This window comes from Homalodisca vitripennis, chromosome 2 (genome assembly GCF_021130785.1).
Source record: "Homalodisca vitripennis isolate AUS2020 chromosome 2, UT_GWSS_2.1, whole genome shotgun sequence".
NCBI classification, from domain to species: domain Eukaryota; kingdom Metazoa; phylum Arthropoda; class Insecta; order Hemiptera; family Cicadellidae; genus Homalodisca; species Homalodisca vitripennis.
This window is the reverse complement of record NC_060208.1, coordinates 136,405,178-136,429,447: the sequence shown is the minus strand read 5'-3', so window position 1 is coordinate 136,429,447 and position 24,270 is coordinate 136,405,178. Positions and strand designations below refer to the sequence as shown.

The window sequence follows — 24,270 nt, the reverse complement described above, 5'->3', positions numbered from 1 at the left end:
TGTCATCCTTAGGCCACAAACATAAATAGCAGTCCTCGTATAAGAATGTAAGGTTACATCTATGTTTTATTTATTTATTTTATTCCAACACAAAATTTAATACCTCCAGGTTTTCCAATATTACATTTAAAAATCATAAAATATATAACAGATAATGTCAATATGCATTTAATCCATTATGCATTATGCATTTTATATTACCCCATATAAATTAACACATTCATATCTGTTGTAATATATAACAAACCTTTTTAAGTTTTGAGTGATAGTCAGTGTTAATATAATTTACGAGCAGTTGTAATTATTATGCTAAAGAGGTTGAGCAATATTTATTATTTGTTCTATATTAACCCACTAACTTGTTGGAAATGAAGAGTGTCACCAACTCCGGAGGAACGTAATCAAAGACAGGATTGTAAACATGGACTTTGTCAACAATGTCTCCATCAGAGTAATGCATCACACCTTCTGGAGAGACGAAGCTGTTGAACAGGTCTTGGTCATTGGACTTGAAGTACTGAGGGGTCAGTTTGTACATAGGAGCTAGCACTATTACCTGTAGTGGCAGAACATTATTATTCAATTTTGATATTTCAAATTTGATGAAAATGACAATACTTTAATCATTGACTATTTTGTATGTAGAAGTGATACAGTTTTCATTAGAAACAAATATCTTTCTGTTTTCGTCCTACTATATTGACTCTTTGAGGACCAGCATGCAATTTTTAAACAACAGAACATATAGAGATCAATCAGGCAACATCTCATCATGTATACATGAAAATCCTAGTTTTTACCATCTACCACATGGCTTCAAATTCATCCAATATTTTGTTCTACTAAAAACTTGGAAATTCTACTTCAATTTCTGTCAAAATGGGTAATTGTTTCCATTCACTTTTATTTATTGCCATACTTAAGTAGTGCCAGTAAGATTAAAGAACTGTGATAAACTGGTGTAACAAAACCATCTTGTGAAACAACCCTACAATGTTTGGTGAGCAAAACTGATCAAGCAAGCTATTGCACAAAAGTAAATACAAGGGTCGTCCATAAATTAACCGCCGTTTGGGCGTGGCGCGATAAGTAGTGGGGGTAGCGCCGCCATTCTCACATCGGTGTGCACAGCCGTTCAGTGCGCTTCTAGCTGTGCAAGAGAGAGCATTGTGCGATCGCGCGTTCTTTTGTTACAACGTAAAAACATGAGCGCCGTGATAGAAAATCCCACCAAGTGTCACGTGCGCGATGTAAAAGATTTCTGTGGTCGTAAAGTTACACAGCAGCTGAAATTCATCGTGAATTGAGTGCGGTGTATGGCCCAAACATTATGAGCGAAGGTGTAGTCTGTCATTGGGTTCGTTTTTTTAAAAATGGAAGAACGAACATTCACGATGAAGACCGGAGTGGTAGGCCATCTCTCGTCAGTGATGACTTGGTGAACAAAGTAGATGAGAATATTCGTGAGAACCGTCACTTCACAATCTCGGAACTTTCAGATCATTTTCCTGAAATTTCTTGAAGTCTTGTTTATCAGATAGTGACAGAAAAACGACCATTACAGCTGCAGCTTACTGTGAAACTTAAAACGGCTACGACGAGTGATTCAAAACAAGCGTCTTGGGCTTCTGACATCTGGTGTTGTGTTTGTCCATGACAACGCCCGCCCTCATACAGCTCAAAGAACAACAGAACTTTTGGAAAAGTTCAAATGGGACGTTTTTGACCACTCCCCCCTACAGCCCGGACTTGGCTCCCAGTGATTTCCATCTTTTCCCGTACATGAAGCGATGGCTTGCATTTCAGAGGTTTGCGAGTGATGAAGAGCTTCAAAACGCTGTGACAGGTTGGCTACGTTCTCAGGCGGCAGACTTTTTTAAAGACGGAATTTCAAAAACTGTTAAAAGATATGATAAGTGCTTGATTCGTATGGTGAATATGTAGAAAAGTAGAGAAAAGCTGTAGTTTTAACATTTATGCTCATTTATGCAGTAAATGCTTTGTTGTGTTGTGTTGTGTAACTTACAGGTGCATTCATACAGTGTGATTTTGAGAGTTTTATGGATAGTTGAGTGTTAAATCTGGTTTCTGTATTTCTGTGAAAACACTGGGTCGGTAAGAATATAAACTTTTTTGTAACAATGGACTTTTAAATTTAAATACTTTCTTTTTAATTGGACCAACTTTTATAACCTATAAATTATTAATTTTATGAAGTAGTCAAATAATATAACAAAAATTAAATTAACTGCAATTGTATCTAAATAAATCATTTGTTTATACTGCTGACAGGACTAGTAAGCATTTACTAACTATAAAAGGTGTAATCAGCATTGTAATTTAATGCTCATGTTGTTTGAACCTGAAAAGTTTTAGTCAGTGGAGTGATAATACTGAAGATAATTATCTAACAGAGTTAGTGAGCATCCTTATCTACAGCTCTTGATAGCTCAGTGGTTAGAGTGTAATACTGATTGGATCTGACAGTCAGTGGTACACATCTAGCTGTTGACATTAACTTTTTGCTTGTTGAAAATATTATTTAATTATATACACTAGTTTTTAATATATTTATTTAATACTTAATATCTTGGTTATTTATTTATTTTATTATTTTAAATTATTGTGTTATTTTAATAAATATGACTAAAAAAACAATTGAATACTCATGTGGAAAATGCCATAAAAATGTAAGTAAATGCAGTAAAGCTGTGTTTTGTAAGGGCAGCTGTTCAAAGTGGTACCATTTAAAAAACTGTTCTTCTTTGAATGATGAAGATTATGAAGAAATCAAACAATTTGAAATGAAGTGGACTTGTAAAACCTGCACTGAAATTGACTTTAATAATGGCAATGAGGAAGATGAAAGGGAAGTACGTAAAGAATTAACTCAAGAACTGGAAAATCAACAAGCAATAATTGAAACACTATCAGATGATCTATTTAAAGCAAATGAAGAAATTACAAATCTTAAATGTCACACCCATCAACTAGAAACCCTAGTAGTCAAAATGGGAGAAACTATAAAACTGTTAGAAAGGAAAATCAGTGAACTTAATAATAAGAATAAGTCTGAGATTAATAAAGTGCATTTAGGGCAACAGACAAGTCTACCTGTAATTATTACAACACCATCTGGCAGTAAAACACGCCCTAGAGCCTGGAGCTCAGAAAAACATTCTTCCAATAATTTTTCTACAGTTCTAAAAAATAAAAAACCAAAGAACCAGAACAAAGTCTATGAACAAAATGATAGCAACATATTCATATAAAAAAACCGTTACGACGTACTGAGTACCGAAATTGATGGCAAAATATACCCGGAAAACAAGAAAACTAATACACTACAAGAAAAGGATAAAAATAAAAGGATTTTAATATGTGCTGACAGCCATGGTAGGGACTTGTCCTACAATTTAAATAAAATATTAAGTGATTATGAAGCAGTGAGTTTTATTAGGCCTGGAGGATGTACAAAAGAAATATTGGACTTGTATAACATTGAGGAAGAAAAACTTAGCTATGAAGATACCTTAGTGATTATTAGCGGGACTAACGATGTTGCTACTAATGATGCTCAAGAGGCCATCACAAGTATTAGGTCAGTGTTAGAAAAAAAACCTAATCATAAGGTTGTTTTAGTAGAACTTCCACATAGATATGACCTACTTGATTGGTCCTGTGTGAACAAAGAGGTGACACAAACAAATGCTCAATTTAAACAACTGAGTGAGCAGCTTGACAACGTTACTCTTGTCGAGTTAAGTAAAGCTGAAAGGTCCCTGCATACACGTCATGGTATGCACTTTAATAGCCGAGGCAAGAATTGGCTGGCAGAACAGATAGCCAAGGCAGTTAGAGGATGCTCAAAGCATGTTGCAGCACATACCAGCAACACCAACAACAATGAAGTGTTTGGCTCAAGTGACCATCAGACTCCTGATGTAAGGCACAAACCATCAGGAAACTCCCTTCCCCTTCCCACCACCCCTCCAGACCAGCTAGAAACAGAAAACATCACTCGACTGACCTAAACGTGTTTCATTTAAATGTACAATGTATTAGAAATAAGTTGGATTTATTAGAACTATGGTTAAACAAATTTAAATGTGATGTAGTTACTTAAGTGAACACTGGTTGTGTATTGAAGAATCTGAATATTAAATTCCCATTAATTTTAATCTAGGTAGTATTTATTGTAGATCTCCTCCTTTAAGTAGAGGTGGTAGTTTGATTTTTGTTAAACAGGGTATTAGTTTTAATGTTTTAAATTTAGATAATTTTATTTGCACTTTTGTGTTTGAAGCATCGGCCGTGATATTTCCTAGTTTAACATAGTAATAGTAACTGTTTATCGTACACCTAATTCTAATGTATATACTTTTTTGTATTATTGGGAGAAATGTCTTGTGTTTTTTAATGATAAGTTTAGGAATTTAAAAGTGATATTAACAGGTGATTTTAATATAAACAACTTTTCAATTTAAACAGAACATTTTTTAAATTTGTTTCGCTCATTTGATTTATTTTGTTCAAACCAGATAGAGACTAGAGAAAAGGCGTCTAGATAATATTATTACTAATCTTGACAAGAATATTGTAGAATGTAAGGTGGTAGAACCAAACCTTTCAGACCATGCTGGTGTCTTTGCTACTTTTCGTGAACAGGGACAAGAAGACAACCAGACAAGCTCTTTGATGCATGTCAGAAATATTAGCCTGCAATCAATTATGAATTTACGAGAAATGTTATCTCAAAAAAACTGGTTACAATTAACTTCATTTCAAAACATTGTACAAGCATTTGAGCACTTTTATTATTTACTGACAACCTCTTTGGAAGAAAACTGTAAAATGAGAGAACTGAAAAGTAAAAAGCATAAAAGGTCAAATAGAAAATGGTTGACACCAGAGTTAAAAAAATTTAGGGATCTGGTAATGATACTGTATGAACGATTCAAACAAAGTAAAGTTCGGCCAATGAAAATGTATGTAGAAATATATATAAAGAACATAAAAAAAAAGTAAAAACAAAAAGTAGATGAAGAGAAAAGAAAGTTTAACGAAAACTATATACAAAATTCAAGTAATAGATGCAAGGCAGCTTGGAATATAATTAGGTCTGAGTCCAACAATAAAAAAGAATATTCTGATATTAATATAAAAGCCAATGATTTTAATGAGTACTTCGTAGGCTCCGTTGCAACACTGACTCAAAGAATGCCAAGTGATGAAGCAGTTTATTATTTAAACACTTAATGAATTGTAATAGAGAGATTAGACCTTTTACCTGGAAGAGAATTACCGAAGGCAATATATATTAAAATGTGTTTTCAACACTGAGTACATCAAAGAGTGAGGATTTCTATGGATTTTTCTAACAAAATAGTAAAAGAAATAATTGATCTAATTATTGAACCACTCCTTCTACTTTTCAACAGAATGTTGGATGAAGGAATTTTTCCCCAAAGCTTAAAAATAACAAAAATTGTTCCAGTGTATAAAAAGGGTGGAAAATGTAACCCCTAAAGTTACCGGCCGATTTCTCTTATTCCTATTTTTAGTAAAATATTTGAATGGTGCATTAAAGAGCAACTAAATGATTATTTTTATGAAAATGAGTACATTTGCAAAGAACAATTTGGATTTATAAAAGGTCTTAACACAATCAAGGCTCTAGAAAATATTGTAGAAAAGGTATTAGAAAACTTTGAAAATAAACTAATCTCCTCTGCTACCTTGATTGACTTAACAAAAGCATTTGATTGTATTTCACACATCCTACTCATTGATAAACTGCAAAACTATGGAATTAAAAATAAAGAAATCAATTTAATAAAATCATATTTAATTGGAATAAAACAAATGGTAACAATAAATAATGAAAAATCAAATTTTAAAATTACAGAGAAAGGAATTCCACAAGGATCAGTATTAGGACCTTTCCTTTTTATAGTTGCTGTGAACGATTTATCATTTAACATGCCATGTCCAACTGTATTATATGCGGATGATACAACACTTTAAAACTGTGACAAAACTTTAGATAATTTGATAACTAAACAAAATAATTCTATAGGTACGTATGGCTTTGGAATGGTTTAGATCAAATGGATTGATGGTAAATAATAGTAAAACTGAAAAAATAATTTTCTCTCTGAATTGGGAAGTAGTTCAAAGTAGTAAGCCTGTTAAATTACTTGGCATTCATCTAGACAGCAGGTTAAGTTGGAGCTCACATATTAATAGTCTCTGTAAAAAATTTATCTAGGGTTATCTACTTGTTAAGAAAACTAAAAAAATTTTGTTAACTTGTCCATGTTGATTACAGCCTACTATGCCTTTTTTTAATTCTCATCTTCTGTATGAGATTACACTTTGGGGGTAACAGCAGTCATGCAGATAGAATTTTTATTTGGCAAAAGAAAGCTCTAAGGACAATTAAATCTATACCAGAAAGAGAGTCATGTTTGCCCATTTTTAAAGAACTTCAAATAATGACATTCTAGTATGTATATTTATTCTTGTTTAGTTAGTGGGGAAAATTTGTACCATTTTAAATTTAGGTAAGATATTCATACTCTCAATACAAGGAATAACTACTTACTTAATCAGGTTTCAGTAAGGTTGGAAATATCAAAAAGTAGCCACATCTTCATGAAGATTAAATTATTTAATAAACTACCTCAGAGAGCTTTTAGTGTAGAAATGAATAGATTTAAGTTAGTGTTAAGTAAATGGTTAAAAAATGAATGCTTTCTACTCTGTTGACGAATATTTAACATGTGTGATATTAATACCCTGATTTTTTAATTTTTTTATTATTTTTATTTACTATTTATACTTGGTTTGTATGTGTCATGTTGATTTATTAATTTTTAGTTATGAATTTTAATTATTTATTTATGCTTTTAAATATACTATTGTTTTAGGGTAAACAGTTAAATATTGCTATGACTTTGTCTATTGCATGTAAATTGCTTAATGACAATAAAATATCTTGAATCTGGAATCTTTATATAATAAACTTTTTTGTATCTCAACTGGTTTATTTTTTATTTCAAAACGGAGGTGACTTTGTGGACGACCTTCGTAGCTTTAGCAGCATACCTGGATATAGCAAGAGTTTTTGATAACACATGTACTCACTCAATAGTTTCTAAGCTTATATCCAAGGGTACTAACAAACATTGTTGTTAGATACACAGCACGCTCAATAGTAGAAGAGCAGAGGCATCTACTATGTAGAGTTACAAAAGAGGTCAAAACACAGCAAGGATGTCCATAAGGTGGTGAATTAACAGGGTATGTATACTCAGGGCTATATGCAGATGATGTCATTCTTAATTAGAGGTAAGCATATGGCCACACGCTTGGAAATGATTCAGAAGAGCGCTACCCATTGTGGAGTGATGGTTTGGTGAAGAAGGGCTAAAAAGAGCTAAAAGAAGGGCTTCGACCAGCCATAGTGGTTATACACCAGGGTCATAAGACCGATAATGGGTGTATGGATCATTAGTATGGTGGGGTGAAAGTTCAACAGGCGGACTGCCGCTAAAAGCCTGTTATTGGTCCAATGGTTAGCTTGCTTGGGGACAATTGGCATCATGAAAGTAATGCTTGGAACCTTCCACGTCTTGACATTATTGTTATAGGAGAGGCTAGAATGGCTGTATACAGACTGCAGTGCAATGGGAACTGGCATTATCAACATGCTAGCAAGCACTCCAAGATTTTCTGACATTTGAAAACTGGACATTCCTAGAGATAATTTCTGACATAATATCAAAGGTTATGGACTGGGAAAACCATTTGAAATCAAAAGTTGAAAGAGATATATAGTCAACGGAGAAACCTGTCTACATTAAAAATGCTTTAACCTGGTTCACAAACAGGTCGAAGACTTTGAAGGGTACTGGGGTAGGTATTTGGGGAGCCAGACCTAGAGCCAGCTTTGGGTTTAGCCTAGGCAAACAGGCACAGAGCACACTCAACATCCCTTGGTTTTCTTAATCATACTGAAGAGGGATTGGAACAGGTAAGCATTATACAGAGGGTCTCGTGGTTTTGCAAAGACCTAGGGTTTTTTAAAACAACTTAAACTTGGAAAGATGTTGCTAAATAAGCCAGATAGCTGAAAGGCAGTTACCAAACCCAGAAAACCTGGCTCTCTGTTACAAAAGAAATTACAAATGCATTAAACAAAAATATGGCAATGTGAATAAATGACATTAACGACAGCTATAATGAAATGAGAAAAGGATATAAATAATTAGTAATAGTTTGTTTAGCTCAGTGGATACTCTAACATTTCAAAGTGAAAACACTGTCAACCTATCAAAAAACAAGATACTTTGACTAGTGCTCTTTGCGTTATGGTATCCAACTTAGTGCCCATACCTGAAGAAAAAAAATAAATTAATCATGGTCCAGTCACCATATGTGGAGTTAACTGGGCCTGACTTAATAGTAACTTATATTACCAGTTTAAATAGCAGTTTTCAAAAAACATTGAAGACATTTAAATTTTCAATAAATAAATAAATAAATATATATATATATATATACAGGGTGATTCGGTTAGTGTTTACCGGCACTTTCTGAGCTGATTGTACTATAAAAAATAAAGAAAAAAGTTCATATAAAACATGGGTCCGGAAATGCTTCCTATACTGGTTATGGCCCAATTGAAGATTTCACCAAAAATTGTGTGCAGGAGGGTCAAATGATGATTTGCGCGCGTGTTTATGAAGAGATATTTATAGGCGAATGCAACTTTTTCTAACGGATTTTTAGATGAGAAATTGAATAAAGTTCATCTCATAGCTGTATCTCATTTAGTTTTTTTGTTATACTACAAAAAAACAGAAATAAAAATAATTTTGAAAACACTTTTTTTAAGGTTTAACGGACAATTATTTTGTTAAATAGGCATTGAAGACTCACATTTTTACAAAGAAACTTGCAGAAAAATTTAATTCTGAATAAAATTATGTGCCACACGGGCTATTAAACAGCGAAGTATTAGTTTCTGGAATTTAATTTTACAACAAACATTCTACCAAGCAAGAAATACTGTATTTAGTAAATAAACACCGTGAATTGTAATCGATATAAGGGTACACAAATAATTGATTAGCATACAATTGTAAATACGATTTTAATAGATTAATGCTCAACTAAAAAAACATTAATACTATTAACTTTTTAGGACTATCCAAATGGTTACATCATGTACCTACATATCTTTGTCACGTTTAGCTTTACAGAAGGTAAATTATGTTTTTATAAGTTGGTATCACAAATCAGCTGTTTCAACAATACACTGCAATTTATTGAGGAATCCAAATTATTTGTTACCAATTCTGTACTAGTTTAATGAGTGCAATTTAATACAATTAATTTACTACTCGTTTGTTAGTGAAGTGTATTTTAAAGTAACTTACTATCACAATTGCAATGCTTTGTTATTTACAACGGAAGAATATGCCGACATGGTATTTGTCTTAGGCGTTTGTGACGGAAATGCAACCGCTGCTACTGCAGAATACCGAAGACGATTTCCTAATCGCAGAGTTCCAAAACCCAAAAACGATCAGTGGATCATTTCGTACCCTAAGAGTAAACAGGTAAACTTCCTAGTATTAATAATTATCGGGATCGCCCTGCCCAGAATAATGTTAGATATGGAAGAGGCTATAATCATGGCTACTGAACGCAGTCCTGGTGTCAGTACACGGCGTCTTTCTAGGCGATTCGCAGTGTCTCAGTCTGAAGTATGGAGAACTTTGCGCAAAAAATAGCATGTTTTTTTTTTTTTTTTTTTTTTCCCTTACCATAAACAACAAGTTCAAAGTATTCAACCCAACAGATCCTCCTCTTCGATTGGAATTTTGCAACTGGTTAATTAGAAACCGTCAACATCATAGAACCATTTTAATCACTGATGAAGCTCAATTTACCCGAGATGCGTCAAACAACCTTCACAATGAACACACTTGGGCAGAGGGAAATCCACATAGTACAATCGTGCGCAACTTTCAAACACAGATTTAGTGTAAATGTATGGTGTGGACTCATTTCATGATCGATTAATTAGGACCATTCATTCTCCGAGGGACATCTAAATTCCCGCATTGTACCTAGAATTCCTTACAGAACAACTACCACTATTAATTAGAAGATGTTCCATTAGCAGCAAGGTGCAATGTTATTTATCAACATGATGGTGCCCCTGCCCACTTTTCCCATAATGTAACAATGCACTTAAATACGAGCAGTTTCCCGGGCGATGGATTGGTCGCGGTGGACCACACACTTGGCCACCAAGATCACAGATCTAACTCCATTAGATTTCTGTATATGGGGTTGGATGAATGAACCTGGGTGTACCAGGAAAAGTAAATACACGTGAAGAGTTAATAAATCGAATTGAAGATGCCGCCGCACAAATCAAAAACAATCGTGCAGCGTTCTGCGGAGGACTAACTCGATCAATCAGAAAGCGAGCTGCTAAGTGTATTGAAGTACAAGGAATGATTTTTGAAACACCTGTTATGAAAGTGGTACGTAGTATTATAAGCTTTTAGATGAAAAAACAATAATTTATTTAAAAACTTAATTTAAATTGCATCCTAATAAATCTTATATGTAGGCTACTCTATGTCATTAAAATGCGGTTTTCCTTTGCTTTGGAATTTCTTGCTTGGTAGAATGTTTGTTGTAAAATTAAATTCCAGAAAAAACTAATACTTCGCTTGTTAATAGCCGTTTGGATGTGGCACTTAATTTTATTCAGAATTAAATTTTCTGCAAGTTTCTTTGTAAAAATGTGGGTCTTCAATGTCTATTTAACAAAATAATTGTCCGTTAAACCTTAAAAAAGTGTTTTCAAAATTATTTTATTTCTGTTTTTTGTAGTATAACAAAAAACTAAATGAGATACAGCTATGAGATGAACTTTATTCAATTTCTCATCTAAAAATCCGTTAGAAAAAGTTGCATTCGCCTATAAATATCTCTTCATAAACACGCGGCAAATCATCATTTGACCTCCTGCACACAATTTTTGGTGAAATCTTCAATTGGCCATAACCCAGTAAGGAAGCATTTCCGGACAGGGTTATGTTTATATGAACTTTTTTCTTTATTTTTTATAGTACAATCAGCTCAGAAAGTGCCGGTAACACTAACCGAATCACCCTGTATATATAGGTACTGAAAATATCATCCACTCGAACCATACAAGCTCCTACACGCAAAAACCTGAAAATAAACACAAAAGGGAATCTCTTAACCTCCAAAGCCTGTGACAGAAATAATGAGCACAGTACAAGTATAATTTCCAAATTAGCTGGTGTAAACCTTTTACATACTTTATTTAAATTTCATACATTTTAAATGTCTATATGTAGTATATTTCTTATATGTAGTCTATACCTGCTGGGGTATCCGTGGTATAGGAACAATAACATGCGAGCAAGGTATGATTTCTGAATCATATTCTAAATAAAGCGGCTCGGGCGAAGCGATTACAACATCCAGGCCATTGTCTGGACTAAAACCACCAACATGTACGTCTCCGTCATTTAGTTCTGTGTCACTAACCTCAAAAGTATTATAACAACTGAGGAAAACACCCAATCAGAAGCGCTAAAAAGCAGAGAGTAAACTCATATGAATGATTTTTCAACTTCAACATACAACTGCGATCTGTAGGATATTTATAAAACTTTTGAAAACTCTAAACGTAGACTGTTGTTAAACACTCTTAGTTGACAAGTGAAGACGATCGCCGTTAGGCCTGGCTGCTGCATGATGAGCCGAGCTTGTCAGTGATCCGCAATGGGTTAAGCCATGACAGATAAACCATAATAATAATTTATTTCATCTATAAAGACAATACGTAGTATTATGTATTACTTATTACATGTAACTTTATATTTAGAAAACATAGCTAATTATTTTATTCACATGTTTCAATATGACCATGTTACATACAGGGACAGAGTAGTATTTGGCCGCCAGAGCTAAGATGTGTGTGCCACACACTGCCCGCAGTCCTCCGCTGGCCATCACTGTTTGTGTGCCTACAATCACCTTGTTGACTCTGGACATCATGCCGAATATTGCAGAGTCTGGTATCAGCGTAGTCTGCACCTTAATCTTGGCCAAGCTAGCCGCTAGTTCATGACCCTGGAATACAATGTCAGGTTTATTTTCTAGTACATACAATAACAGAGCTTTATTTGACTGCCCGCAGCCCCTATTGGTCATCACAGTTTATGTGTCTATTTTCAATTTGTTACTTTGAACATCATGCCAAATATGACAGTCTGGTATCAGCATATTCTGCACTTTAATTTTGGTCAAGCTAAGACAGATTTAGAACTTTAGAAAAAATACATACAGCACGCGAAAGCAGATTAGTATACAATACACTCCTGCCATTTCTCTCTCAACAATTTGGAGGGCTACTAAATGACCATAGATATCGTGAAAAATAGCAGCCAGTCTGGCATGATATTGTAGCCAGATAGCAAATGTAGTTACTAAGTCTTATGCATGTGTATTTAAAAAAGTACTTTGATCATAGCAGTTCAGACTAGAAGTTACATAAATCTATTATATCACAAAACAAATAGGAGTATATGGGAATATAACGGTATATGGGAATTTACTGGTACACGAGAAGTTCACAACAATTTAACTAACTCTGTATAATTTAACATTAAAAGCGGCTTCAAACAAAACATGTTATCCTTAAATATAAACAGGTTAAAAAACATATGTTGATGAATTACAAATTTTCTTACATGGAAAAAAGGTGCACGTTCTGCTACTATGACGTCAAATTTGCGGGTTTCAGCAGCTTTCTTCAGGAAGGCTTCAACAACTTTTGATTTCCCAATGGTCATAACAATCTCATTTGCATGGATATGTTCATGGGCTTGTTGAGCTATGTTGTCCACACTGAAATTGATTTATTAATAACAGTTAAAATTAACATACTTCATATACAATTGCAATTTGCTTTCTTGTAGATCGGTTAATTTGCTAATGATTTGTTAATGAAGAATATTAGAGGCAATACAAGGTAAAATAATAAATTAGAAATTATTTAGATAAGTAAGTTCATGATTTAAGGCCATGATTTAAGGCCATGTCACACTGCCGTGGCGTCGCGTCCGTTCATCCATAGTATGAAACGTCCGCGTATCGAGTAGTTTCGACGGGAAACTACTCGATTCGAGACCGTCGCGGCATACGCGGACGTTCATACTATGGATGGACGGACGCGACGCCACGGCAGTGTGACATGGCCTTTAGACTCAAATGTATTTTTATAAATCATGTTGCTTATTTTTTTGTAAATTGTATTTCTTAAACTTTCTACCAAACATTTATGTTTTTAGCAGGAACATGGTACAAGATTATTAACACCTTCATTACTGGTCTATACTGAGTGATCTTGATTATTCGTGATGAATTTGGCCCACTAGAGTGCCTTCCGCAGTCAACATATTAAATGTTCGCTATATGTATATCCCAATTAGGTAGTGTTGTTTTAATAAATCTATAAATAATTAAAATTTATAAATCTATTTTTGTAAACACAAAGACAATTATTCAAGTGTTATAAGAGAATTCTAATATAGAATAAATTACCCCATGACATCATGATAGAGACATTGATCAAGAAAAAGTTTTAGAACGGAAATATCTAGCACCTTGTTTCTAGATCCATTTGTAACTCTGAAATATGCTCCAGAACAGCCATTTTTAAGTCTGGAACTTCCTTGGAGAAGTCTTCAATGTCACCCTCACTGGTCACTATTTTGTGGAGCGACTCCTGCGGACCTGCTTCCTCTAGTTTATTCTAAACAGACACCAGAACATATGTTGAGACTAGTTAACAAACTCAGAATTTGTTAAAAATCAATAAAATAACGAATACAGCTACACATGGTTTGCAACTATTTCAGAATGGAAGATAAACCTATAATCATATCATTATGGATTTAACCCTTAAGTGCAAAGTTGTCAACGATGCTGTCTGGTTTATTTGCAGCACACAAATGCCCCACAGCAGCTTGTATGTAGTGTGTTTTTCGTCCACCATGATCAACTTCAGCAAGATCTTCATTTACTAAACTGCCAACAAAATCTTCAAATTCATCATGTCAGATTGTGGTTAATAAATTAAGTACACATCCTGATCCCCATCATTCTCATAAAAGTTACACACTGCTAAATGCCCAACTCCCAACAATTGATCTTGACAAAACTAAAATTGATAAAACCTTATCATTACTTACAAATAATTCTGGCCATAACATGAACCACAATTAAAACTAACAAGCAAAAATAATTAGAGTAGCCACTTCAAAACGTAATTGAAAAAACTAGAAAACAACAATGTTCTGTTTCTTATGTCCAGGTAAATCTTCACCTTGTGCTTCCACGATACTTCCTCAATTGTCCATCAGAGTATAGTAGCAATTAAACAGCACTATTGTGGATTTGCAGTAGTTCAAATAAACACTACTAGAGGCCAATGTGTATCATAAATGGTCATTTCCTCAAAACAACTGATACTAGTATGTACAACAACTAAAATTGTACATATACACCAAAAATTACTTTATTATCCACAAAACTAAAGAAAACACTACTTTTTGTGTAAACTTACATATTAACTTTTTCTCATATTAAGCCTTGTGAGATTTCTAAACACAGTTTATAAAATACACAGGCTATTTCTGAGTTCTGAATAAGTGAACACTCAAATTGAAAAAATGTATTTAGAAATAAAACGGTTACAATGAACATAATTAACAAATCTTATATTTAAATGAAATTTAATTTAAAATGTATATTTATTTACAGTAAATAAATTTTTAGTTTCAAATAAGAAATAATACTTTGAAAAAATTATTCCACTTAAAGCCAAATGTTAATTGAACACGAAAATTAAACTCAATACAAACATAAAAGTTTTGATTAATATTTAAAAAAACTAAAAGTTATGTTGTTTTATAGAGTTACATTTTCACTTTTTTAAACTAAACATTTAATTAATCTTACGAATTGCTATAAATATTTTGTTTTCTTGTTATTTGGTTATGTATCAAAATATTATAATACATAAAAAAATTATTGCAGTATAATTTTTACCATAATCGTCCAATTTTGCAATGTCCGTGGATATGGACATTTCAGTAAAAGGGTTAAACCAAGCTTTTCCCTACAAAAAATTCACTTTTTCACTCCACCTCTTAAATACATAGTCTCAATTCCCTCTATTACCAACTCTCGAATGATAAAATCCAACAACTATTTCATAACATTATTTAATTAACCCTTTTAGTGCTAAGGAGTCTGGCACATTACCATACCCAAGAGTGCTAAGCATTTTAGGGCATAAATGCAGAGTTTTAGTAAATTCCTTACTATTTCCTTATTTGAGGTCATATCTTGTTACTTTTTTTTATTGAAGATAAATAACCAATAAACAGAAATAAATACAAAAAAGTACATTTGTACATATTTAGATTTTTATAAAAAAAATTGTCTTTATAATGTAAATTTTTTAATATTTCTTTTTTAAATTTGGCATACAATTTTAGTATGTATACAATTTTCCATTATTTTTCTGATGCTACCATCGGAAAGAAAAACTAAAACTAAACAAATTCCATATATTTTATTTTATTTTTAAACAACAAATAAGAAGTGTGGATGAAAAATATAATATGTTGTCCGCGTCAAATTTTGCCCTACATGTAATGTTTGAAACGCTCAAGAGAAATGTAATACACTTACTATTATTAGCATAAATACTTTATTAACTTTAGTATTACTTATAAAAGAAGAAATTCAAGCACAGGTAACAGTTTTTTACCTAAATAATTGTTTTATGCAGTAATAAAACTATAAAAAAGGTGAAGTAACTCATCATAACCCGCAATGTTCTTATTAGACATAGTTTGTAACATAGTAAAATATAATACACACGGAAAACACAAACAAAAAATAAAGTAATGCAATGATTTAGAATACTAATGAAGTAGTATTTCACAATTATAACACAATTTAATGAATAAAATAAGTTAAAACAGAGTAAACAAAGCACAGCGCCAGTTCGCTCACAACGTAAACATCCGAACTGACCTTCTTTTTATTTCATGTCGAAGACATATAAACAGCTGGTCGTCGGCAATCAAATATACAAATACCGTTACTCTATGGCTTTTGGATGAACTGTAATCGTTTGCAGCCAGTAACTTGCATAAACTGAACCAATACATATAAAAATACGCTGTGTCTACGACATAGACACTAGCACTTTTAGACATAAACGCAGCGTCTATGTCGTAGACGCTGTAGCACTAAAAGGGTTAACAGCACACTTAGAATGAACTTAATTTTTATTTAACTGATCAATATTTGTTGTAACCCTTCATGGAACCAAAACATTCCATTCTAAATCATGATTTCATAATTTTTTTTTTCTATTGGATTTTCTAAATCATGATGTGGATGTAGAATTTTGATTCTGAATAACTAAATAGTGCCAGAGTAGTAATTAAACTCACACATTGTAAAACCGCAATTGTAAAATTGTACTGTAAATTTTACATGTCTAATTTAAAAAATATTTTATTCTATTTTATCTATTATGTCTACTATTATTAATACATGACTATGCCTATTTCATTATATTTAAAATGTGATCAATGGCAATAAAAATTATGATTATGATTATGAAATTTGTACATTTATACTTAAATAAAAAATAACAAATCTGTTTTAAGAATAAAGTACAACTGAAACAAATAATACCATGTACCTCTTTGCCAGCCACATACTCTTCACGAATTATTTTGAGAATCCGACGAACCATATTTCCAACTGATGCATCAATTGGAAGAGCATTATTTAATTTTCTACCAACTAATTTCAATATTTGAATTATATCTCTGAAACAGAATTAAAATACAATATTTCAAAAATAATTTAAAGTTTCCTTGATACATAGCTACACACAGCTGAAGAATTTTCAACTTAAAATTAAAAAGGCCAGCCTCTTCGCAGGACAAACCTAATCTTAGAGTGAACTATAAGAAAAAAGGGTAAGAGTACTGTTATGCATACTTGCTAATAAGAAATTATTCACAGTTATGAAGGAATTATTTGAGTGCTTTGTAAGGAAAGTCCACAAAAAACCTTCAAAGATTTGTCTGTAAATCAATGAGCAATATTACACATTATTATTGTTTTCTTTGTATAAATCAATGTGTCTGTAATACAATAAAGCTCACTCTATTAGAGTTAACTTAAAGATAACTTACATAGATTTTGACATTATAAAATAAATTTCAACAATAGTTGTTCTGAATCTGTTAAGCATTTTTTTTACTTTTTTATTACAAAACATACTTACTCAGCTGTTTTCCATTCTGAGTTTATAATAATATCCTTTAATAACTCAACAGTAGCAGCAGTTACCGAGTAGCTGCCAACTATTTTCCTGCAAAATACAAATACACTATGTATTATTTTAACATTTGTCATGTATAAAATCAAATACAGAAGTCAGTTGTTGTAGTATTTAATACATTATCGCACTTAAAACATTAATGAAAAATTATTACATATGACATCAATTTAACAAATACTGGACAGTTAATACTTTTAGACAAATAAATATCACTTGTTATCTTGACACATTTAAAGACTTCAAGTACATAGCTGAAACCCCTCCTGGCTTGCAAGTCAACTCTAGTTCCCTCTGCTAAAAACAAATATGTATAGCCAACACTATGTTATTCTTTAGTGGATTTACTCTTAAATCATTGTGGTCCTGTTCCCTTACACTTGGTCTCTGACAATATGTAAACTTAAGCCAGATAAATTAATTTGGTATTAATAACATAAATAAAAAATGTTATATATAAAATGTATGTATGTATATGAATAATACACAAATATTAGCAATTTAAGATATTAACCCTCACAAAGTACGGTTTTATTACTATGATAAATTATAAAATAGAGAATTATCACTTGTGTCAGAAATAAATCCATCATTCACATTGCTGAGAGATAAGAAGGTTCAGAGTCTAAAATGTGTTATCACTGGTATAAGGGATACAGTCAAATCAGACTTTTCCATGATTACAAGTATATATAATACATATTATTGATAGATAAAAGTGTACATTTATTCTTCCTTTTTTTAATTAACTGATGCAATATCAATATCAATTGAAATTTGAGCACTAATGGGATTGACACTAAAAATGAAACAAATAGTAAAGGACCTAAAGATATTATTTATTAGACACAGAAGTAAACTATAATAATTCAGCTATTAGTATTGATGATTTTTTTTCTCATTTAAGCCTCAGCGTCATAGCTATGCCGGCTTCGATGTTCACTGGTTTTTATTATCAAAGTATATGATTAGACCTCCCCGGGGATTTGAACCCGTAATCTCTCGGTTAGAGAGCCGACACTATAACCATTAGTCTACGGAGGTGGACTAGTATTGAACAGTGATTGAATGTAAACAACAAATCAAGGAACAGCTGATAATAAATATAGACTATTTACAATAAACTCATAAATAAGACTAAGCTAAATATATTAGTGGTCTGAACTCAAATTTAGATATTATCTGGAAAGATGTTTATCTTTTTCTTCCAGTGCTGTGGGATGAGTATTGTCAACATAGATATATTCTTCATTTTCTCAATATGCCAATATGATCTAGGGAGCAGTGCTGACATCTTCGACCAGTGGATGGAAGTCTTAACTTTGTTTTTTCTCTTTCCCTTGTTGCTAAATTGTTCTGTCTTTTGTTAGAGTGAGAGATTTATTCATCACTGTGTTTTTACCTGTTGTTTTTACCGGATTTATATTTATTGTTTCCTTTTTTGTTATTTTTGTCCTTAGAATACTTTCATTCATTAATTAATTGAACCTGATTTTTGTATTAACCCATTGGCCTTGTATCACGGAACGGTTCCGTGACAGCTAGTCTGGGCTCAAAATTTATATCACGGAACCGTTTAGTGACAAGTACAGCGCCATCTAAATAATTTTTTTTTAACTCCTTTTTCAACCAAATGTTAGTACAGTATAAATTAGACTAATATTGTTGTAACACATAAGAAAAACTGCAATACTACAGTTAATTGAAATTTAAAAGAATAATAAGTTACTATAAGAATATTAGTGTACTAAAAGAGAAAAAAAATCAATATTCTTGGAATTTTCAGTATTTAGAAAAAACATTTATTCTGACAAACTATGCATATATATATATATATATATATATATATATATATATATATATATATATATATATATATATACACACATATTCTAGTATTGCTAGGTAGAGAAATACATTTCAAATAAAATAAAAGCAACAATGGGGTATTTTATTTTATATTATTTGAGTAAAAAAAGATTTTTTAATTTAAAAAATTCCAAAACTTTTTTAGTTTGTACAGCATTATTATTTTTAAATTATGACCAAATATATCACTATCTATTTATTATTAAAGCCCATTTCATGTTAATCCAAAAAGATATAAAATATAACCAAATAACTTGAAAAATAAATTTTTTATAAACATATAATAAAACTCTTACGTTTTTAGCATTTTTAATAGGATAACTCCAGTTGAGCTGATAGTAAAAATATGTATACGCCAATGGGTTAAGTAAGTAGTTTTTACTAAATTATAGGGACTCCACACCTACATGTTTTTTATTTTAAATTTGTATTGTTGTTAAATTAATACATGCACTTTAACTTATCTTCTGGTTGTTATGCATTACTTTTTTGCACATTAATTTAATTTATTGTTAAGTTTGAACCTGTTTTGTTTGTTACGTTTATATACTGTACAATACTGTATCTAGTATATAACATGAAAAACCGTTGAAATAAATAAAGTTCATTCAGATGACCTGGAGCATTTGTGACCGATTTTTTCTTGTTTCCAGTCATTCAATGTGATTCTGATCATGGAAAAGCAGGCCTATCAATCACAAATTACCTTGTGGATTCATCCCAACTGCTGGCAGAAAAAGAAAAATATCCCTCAAAATACTACTTAAAAATCAAGCTCACATCTTATGAATGCAACAAAACCCTCCTCAAATTGGACTCATCAAACCTTGTCTTATTTCAAAGAAGTGGCATGAACAATAAACATCTTGTGAAGGAAACAGGATTTTTCCGGACATTTGCCATGGTTCAGTGAAACAAAAAATCAGTAACATTACATTTCGAGATCTGCAATCTGATCTCTTCTTCAGGTAAATAACTAACCTAATACATAATTACAAACTAGGTTAAATAAAAAATCATACCAAAGCGTTGTGGCACGCCTAAGTCAGGAATCACAACCACCATGTTGTGTGTCAACTTCACTAACTCTAATACATACACTTAATAAAAACTATACACAACACTAATCATTAAAACTGAACTACAGAATACAAGTCACAATACGTCTGCATTCATCTTGGACATCTTAATGCCACTGGTAAGAAGAACTGACTCTTTTATCAAAAATTCCATAAATTTTGTAGAGAAGTAAAAAATCCTGAAGTTGACTGAAACTGACAAACTAGTAAGTATTGACGTTGAAAGTCTATTTACAATGTACCAGTTCCAGAAACTTTCGAAATTATTGAATCACCTCTCAAAGAAGACCAAACATTAAAGGATAGAACTATACTTCCCGTACCAGTAATTATGGAACTGTTAGAACTATGCACTCAATGCAATTATTTTGAGTTACAGGGTAAAATTTACCATCAAGATGAGGGGATGGCAATGGGTTCTCCACTGTCTCCTATTTTCGCCAATATCTTTATGGAGGAATTTGAGAGAAAAGCTTTGGCTTCAGCTCAGTTCAAGCCGAAGATTTTGTGGAGGTATGTGAATGATACCTTTGTTATTTTTCCTCAGTGGAGACACTTTAAATAAGTTTTTGAATCACATTAATAGTGTTTCTCCTTCCATCCGCCTTACCATGGAAGTGGAAGTCCAAAACAAGCTTCCCCTTTTGAATGTGTGTGTATTAAGAGATATGGATGTCCTTAAGACAACTGTTTTTCGAAAGAAAACACACACAGGAAAATATTTAAATTATCAATCCAACCATCAAAAATCTGTCAAAGAAGGAAATCCGCCTACCGTTATTTGATAGAGCAAAGACCTTATGCTCAGATAAAGATGGATTAAAAGAGGAATTTAAGAAAATTGAATCGGATCTTAGAAGCAATGGATACCCTCAATTAGTAATAAATAAGTGCAAACGAACCAGAAGAATCATTCCTGAGTCAGAAAAACAGAATAGTGATAAATTTACGTTTATGTCAAACCCTTATGTGCCGGGATTATCGGAGAAAATTAGAGAGAGTAGGTAGAAAGTACAACATAGGAATCACGTTTAAAACATACAATAATCTTAGACAAAGTATCATAAAAACAAAACCAAAAAATGGCACACAGGATTCTAAAAACTGTGGTTACGGTATAAAATGTAGTTGCATGTTTTAGAGTTAGTGAAGTTGACACACAACATGGTGGTTGTGATTCCTGACTTAGGCGTGCCACAATTTGGTATGATTTGTTTATTTTAACCAAGTTTGTAATTATGTATTAAGTTAGCTATTTACCTCAAGAAGAGATCAGATTGCAGATCTTGAAACGTAGTGTTAGGCCTACTGATTTTTTGTTTCACTGAACGATGGCAAATGGCTTTTCAACTGATATGTTTCTTACACTCTAAGGACTGTCTAATCTTCATTCTAAAATATGAAAGAAATTGAAGATGACAATAATTGCTCAGAATTACCTAGTAGGCCTATTAACCCTTAGATTAGTAATCCCGAAGCGAATTGAGGAGTGCCCTACGTGCCGCCCTTAGTAATCCCGATAACTGTGTTAGAAGTGCAATAGTGCTAAACAGTTTTCATGATATTGTTTCGTGATGAACAATGTCATGCCTGAATACGAATGCGATCTAGCGAAATAAATCAGAAATCCTTTAAAGTATTTTTTGTCATTCCCAATACTCGGATACTCTTTTATTTATTTCTTTCAGGCCCAATTGAGGGTATTCAGTCTATGTGGCGGTATTCAATCAGTTGTTCTAAGTAATCAGCTGATTCTATTTCTGTTTGTGTCGTGCACACAGTTTGTAACCTCACTTTTATGTTACTGGTTACCTTAATTGAAAACGTTTTGTGTGTTTACTGTGAGTAAATAAATTTAGGTGTTTGTGTAATTATTGATTACGTAAAATGATGAGAGGAAGACTTACAGATGAATTTTTACTAAGATACTCCCCTGAGACTCACTGCTCAGCATTTTTCTCACCACAATCCCTGCTACAGACAAGAAAGGGCCGAGGAGAGCATGCAATGTGTGCAGATAGACCAGCATCAGAAGCAGCAGCATGACACGACATAGATGTGCTGCGATTGTGACGTTCCGCTTTGTGTGTCTGTTTTCGCTTATTTCATACTATCAAAGATTTCTGAGGAGACTTGTGTACTGTTACTAACTTGTACCTAACCTGTACCTTAGTATGTTTATGAGAAAATGCTGAATATTTTATCTTATTCTCATATTTTGTAAATAAAATAGCTTTTGCGCATAATTAGTTTAATTTCTGTATAAATACAAAACAGAACTTCAATTCACCTAAAAAACAAATATTTAAATTTTGTTTAACTCACTTTTTAGGGCACTCTTGCTGAGAACAATCCCACCAGGGTTTATATTAAAAAATAGTTAATATGAATAATTTAAATTATGTGAATAACTAAATACCAAATAGTATATTATTTACAAGAACATTTTATAAAAAGTAACAAATAAAAATAAAACTGAGTAATAACAATGAGTGAGGCAGCTACATCAAAAGTGATGAGAGAAAACCAGTTACAATGAGTATATCCAGCTAAGTTAGTAGACAAGTTTTGTTAACAAATTTCCCATTAATTAGACTGAAGCAACTGTCCAACAATTGAACAGTGATATACACTAGATATCTTCTCATAAGTGAAAAATCAGTAAGTTAAGTGGATTATTTATGAACCAGTATGATGAGTAACCAACAATATAAACTAAAGCAATGAGAAATGATGAGTGGATTGTTTATTCAGAATAATCCAGCAAATCACTTGCTTCACTTTGTTTCCACCACTTATGGGCAGTTTCACACTAGGCTATAACCTAAACCATTCAGTATAGTACCCATATTGTGTCAGAGAACATTTAAGACCAATATAATACAGCCTGTTTAAAATTAACTTTTACACATAAATTTGTGTATAAATTATGATATAACAATGGAAAATTACATACTTCAATCTAATGTTGCTTATCAGCTGTTCTACGTTATCACCATCAAAATCTTGATCCATAACCATTATGTATGAATTTAAACCAATTGGATTTATCTCTGTGCTAATTAATACCACTGTTGATTTTTAATACAGCTAAACGAAAATTATTGTCAAAATTATCACTATTTATATAAGAACATACGACTGACTTGACCACATTTTCCTCAAATAAATTCAAACTCTATCCATCCAATTCTTATTCCTAATCTATATCAAACCTAACCTAACTTTCTTGCTATCTTGCCTTGCCCTCGTGAATGATGATTTTTTTTTATTTCCATTAGTTTGCTTATGTTCAATTACATGCAACCACGCTATTCTTTGTTTTATGATTGTTTTAATGTTTTTATAAGATATTTTCATTATATTACAATAAATTAAATTATAAATATTTTTGTTTCTTTATTCCAGTAGTTATTAATCTATACAATAAACTTATGGTTTTATTCTGTGGGTTAGTAACAGAAATGGTATCCATTAAAGATAGTATGCGACTAAATGTTCGGAGTCTTCTCTCCTTGGCACTGGCAGGAACCGATCAAACTAATTTACGCCCAAGAGGCGTACATTATACGAATGGTCATGGTTAAAACAACCTTGGATAGGTCTACATTCAAGATGAGTGGTCCTTTTGCATTTACCAACGAATTGGAGTGTCTTGTTTTTATAATATTCCATTGCTAATACATTATTTCATTACTTATTATTGTTATAAAATAAAATATTGCTAATTATAGTTTTTTTTTTTTAGAATTTGATATTGTTGTTTCTATAGTACTTGTATACCTGGGTATTGTTTGGGCAAATATTGACAAGAACACTGTA

At 32.2% G+C, this 24,270-nt stretch overlaps 1 protein-coding gene across 1 annotated transcript in view; it reads right to left on the bottom strand.

The window, feature by feature from the left end:
- LOC124354765 (translation initiation factor eIF-2B subunit beta) overlaps positions 1–23,694 on the bottom strand; it is a 28,742-nt gene extending 5,048 nt beyond the window's left edge. Inside the window, exons 1-7 of the mRNA XM_046805451.1 lie at positions 23,405–23,694; positions 17,447–17,533; positions 16,853–16,982; positions 13,731–13,879; positions 12,816–12,972; positions 12,001–12,195; positions 360–556 (exon numbers count right to left, since the gene is read on the bottom strand). Of these exons, the coding sequence (XP_046661407.1) occupies positions 360–556; positions 12,001–12,195; positions 12,816–12,972; positions 13,731–13,879; positions 16,853–16,982; positions 17,447–17,533; positions 23,405–23,469 (980 nt within the window). The 5' untranslated portion in view covers positions 23,470–23,694. The remainder of the gene's footprint in view (positions 1–359; positions 557–12,000; positions 12,196–12,815; positions 12,973–13,730; positions 13,880–16,852; positions 16,983–17,446; positions 17,534–23,404) is intronic.
- Positions 23,695–24,270: the final 576 nt, after the last annotated feature.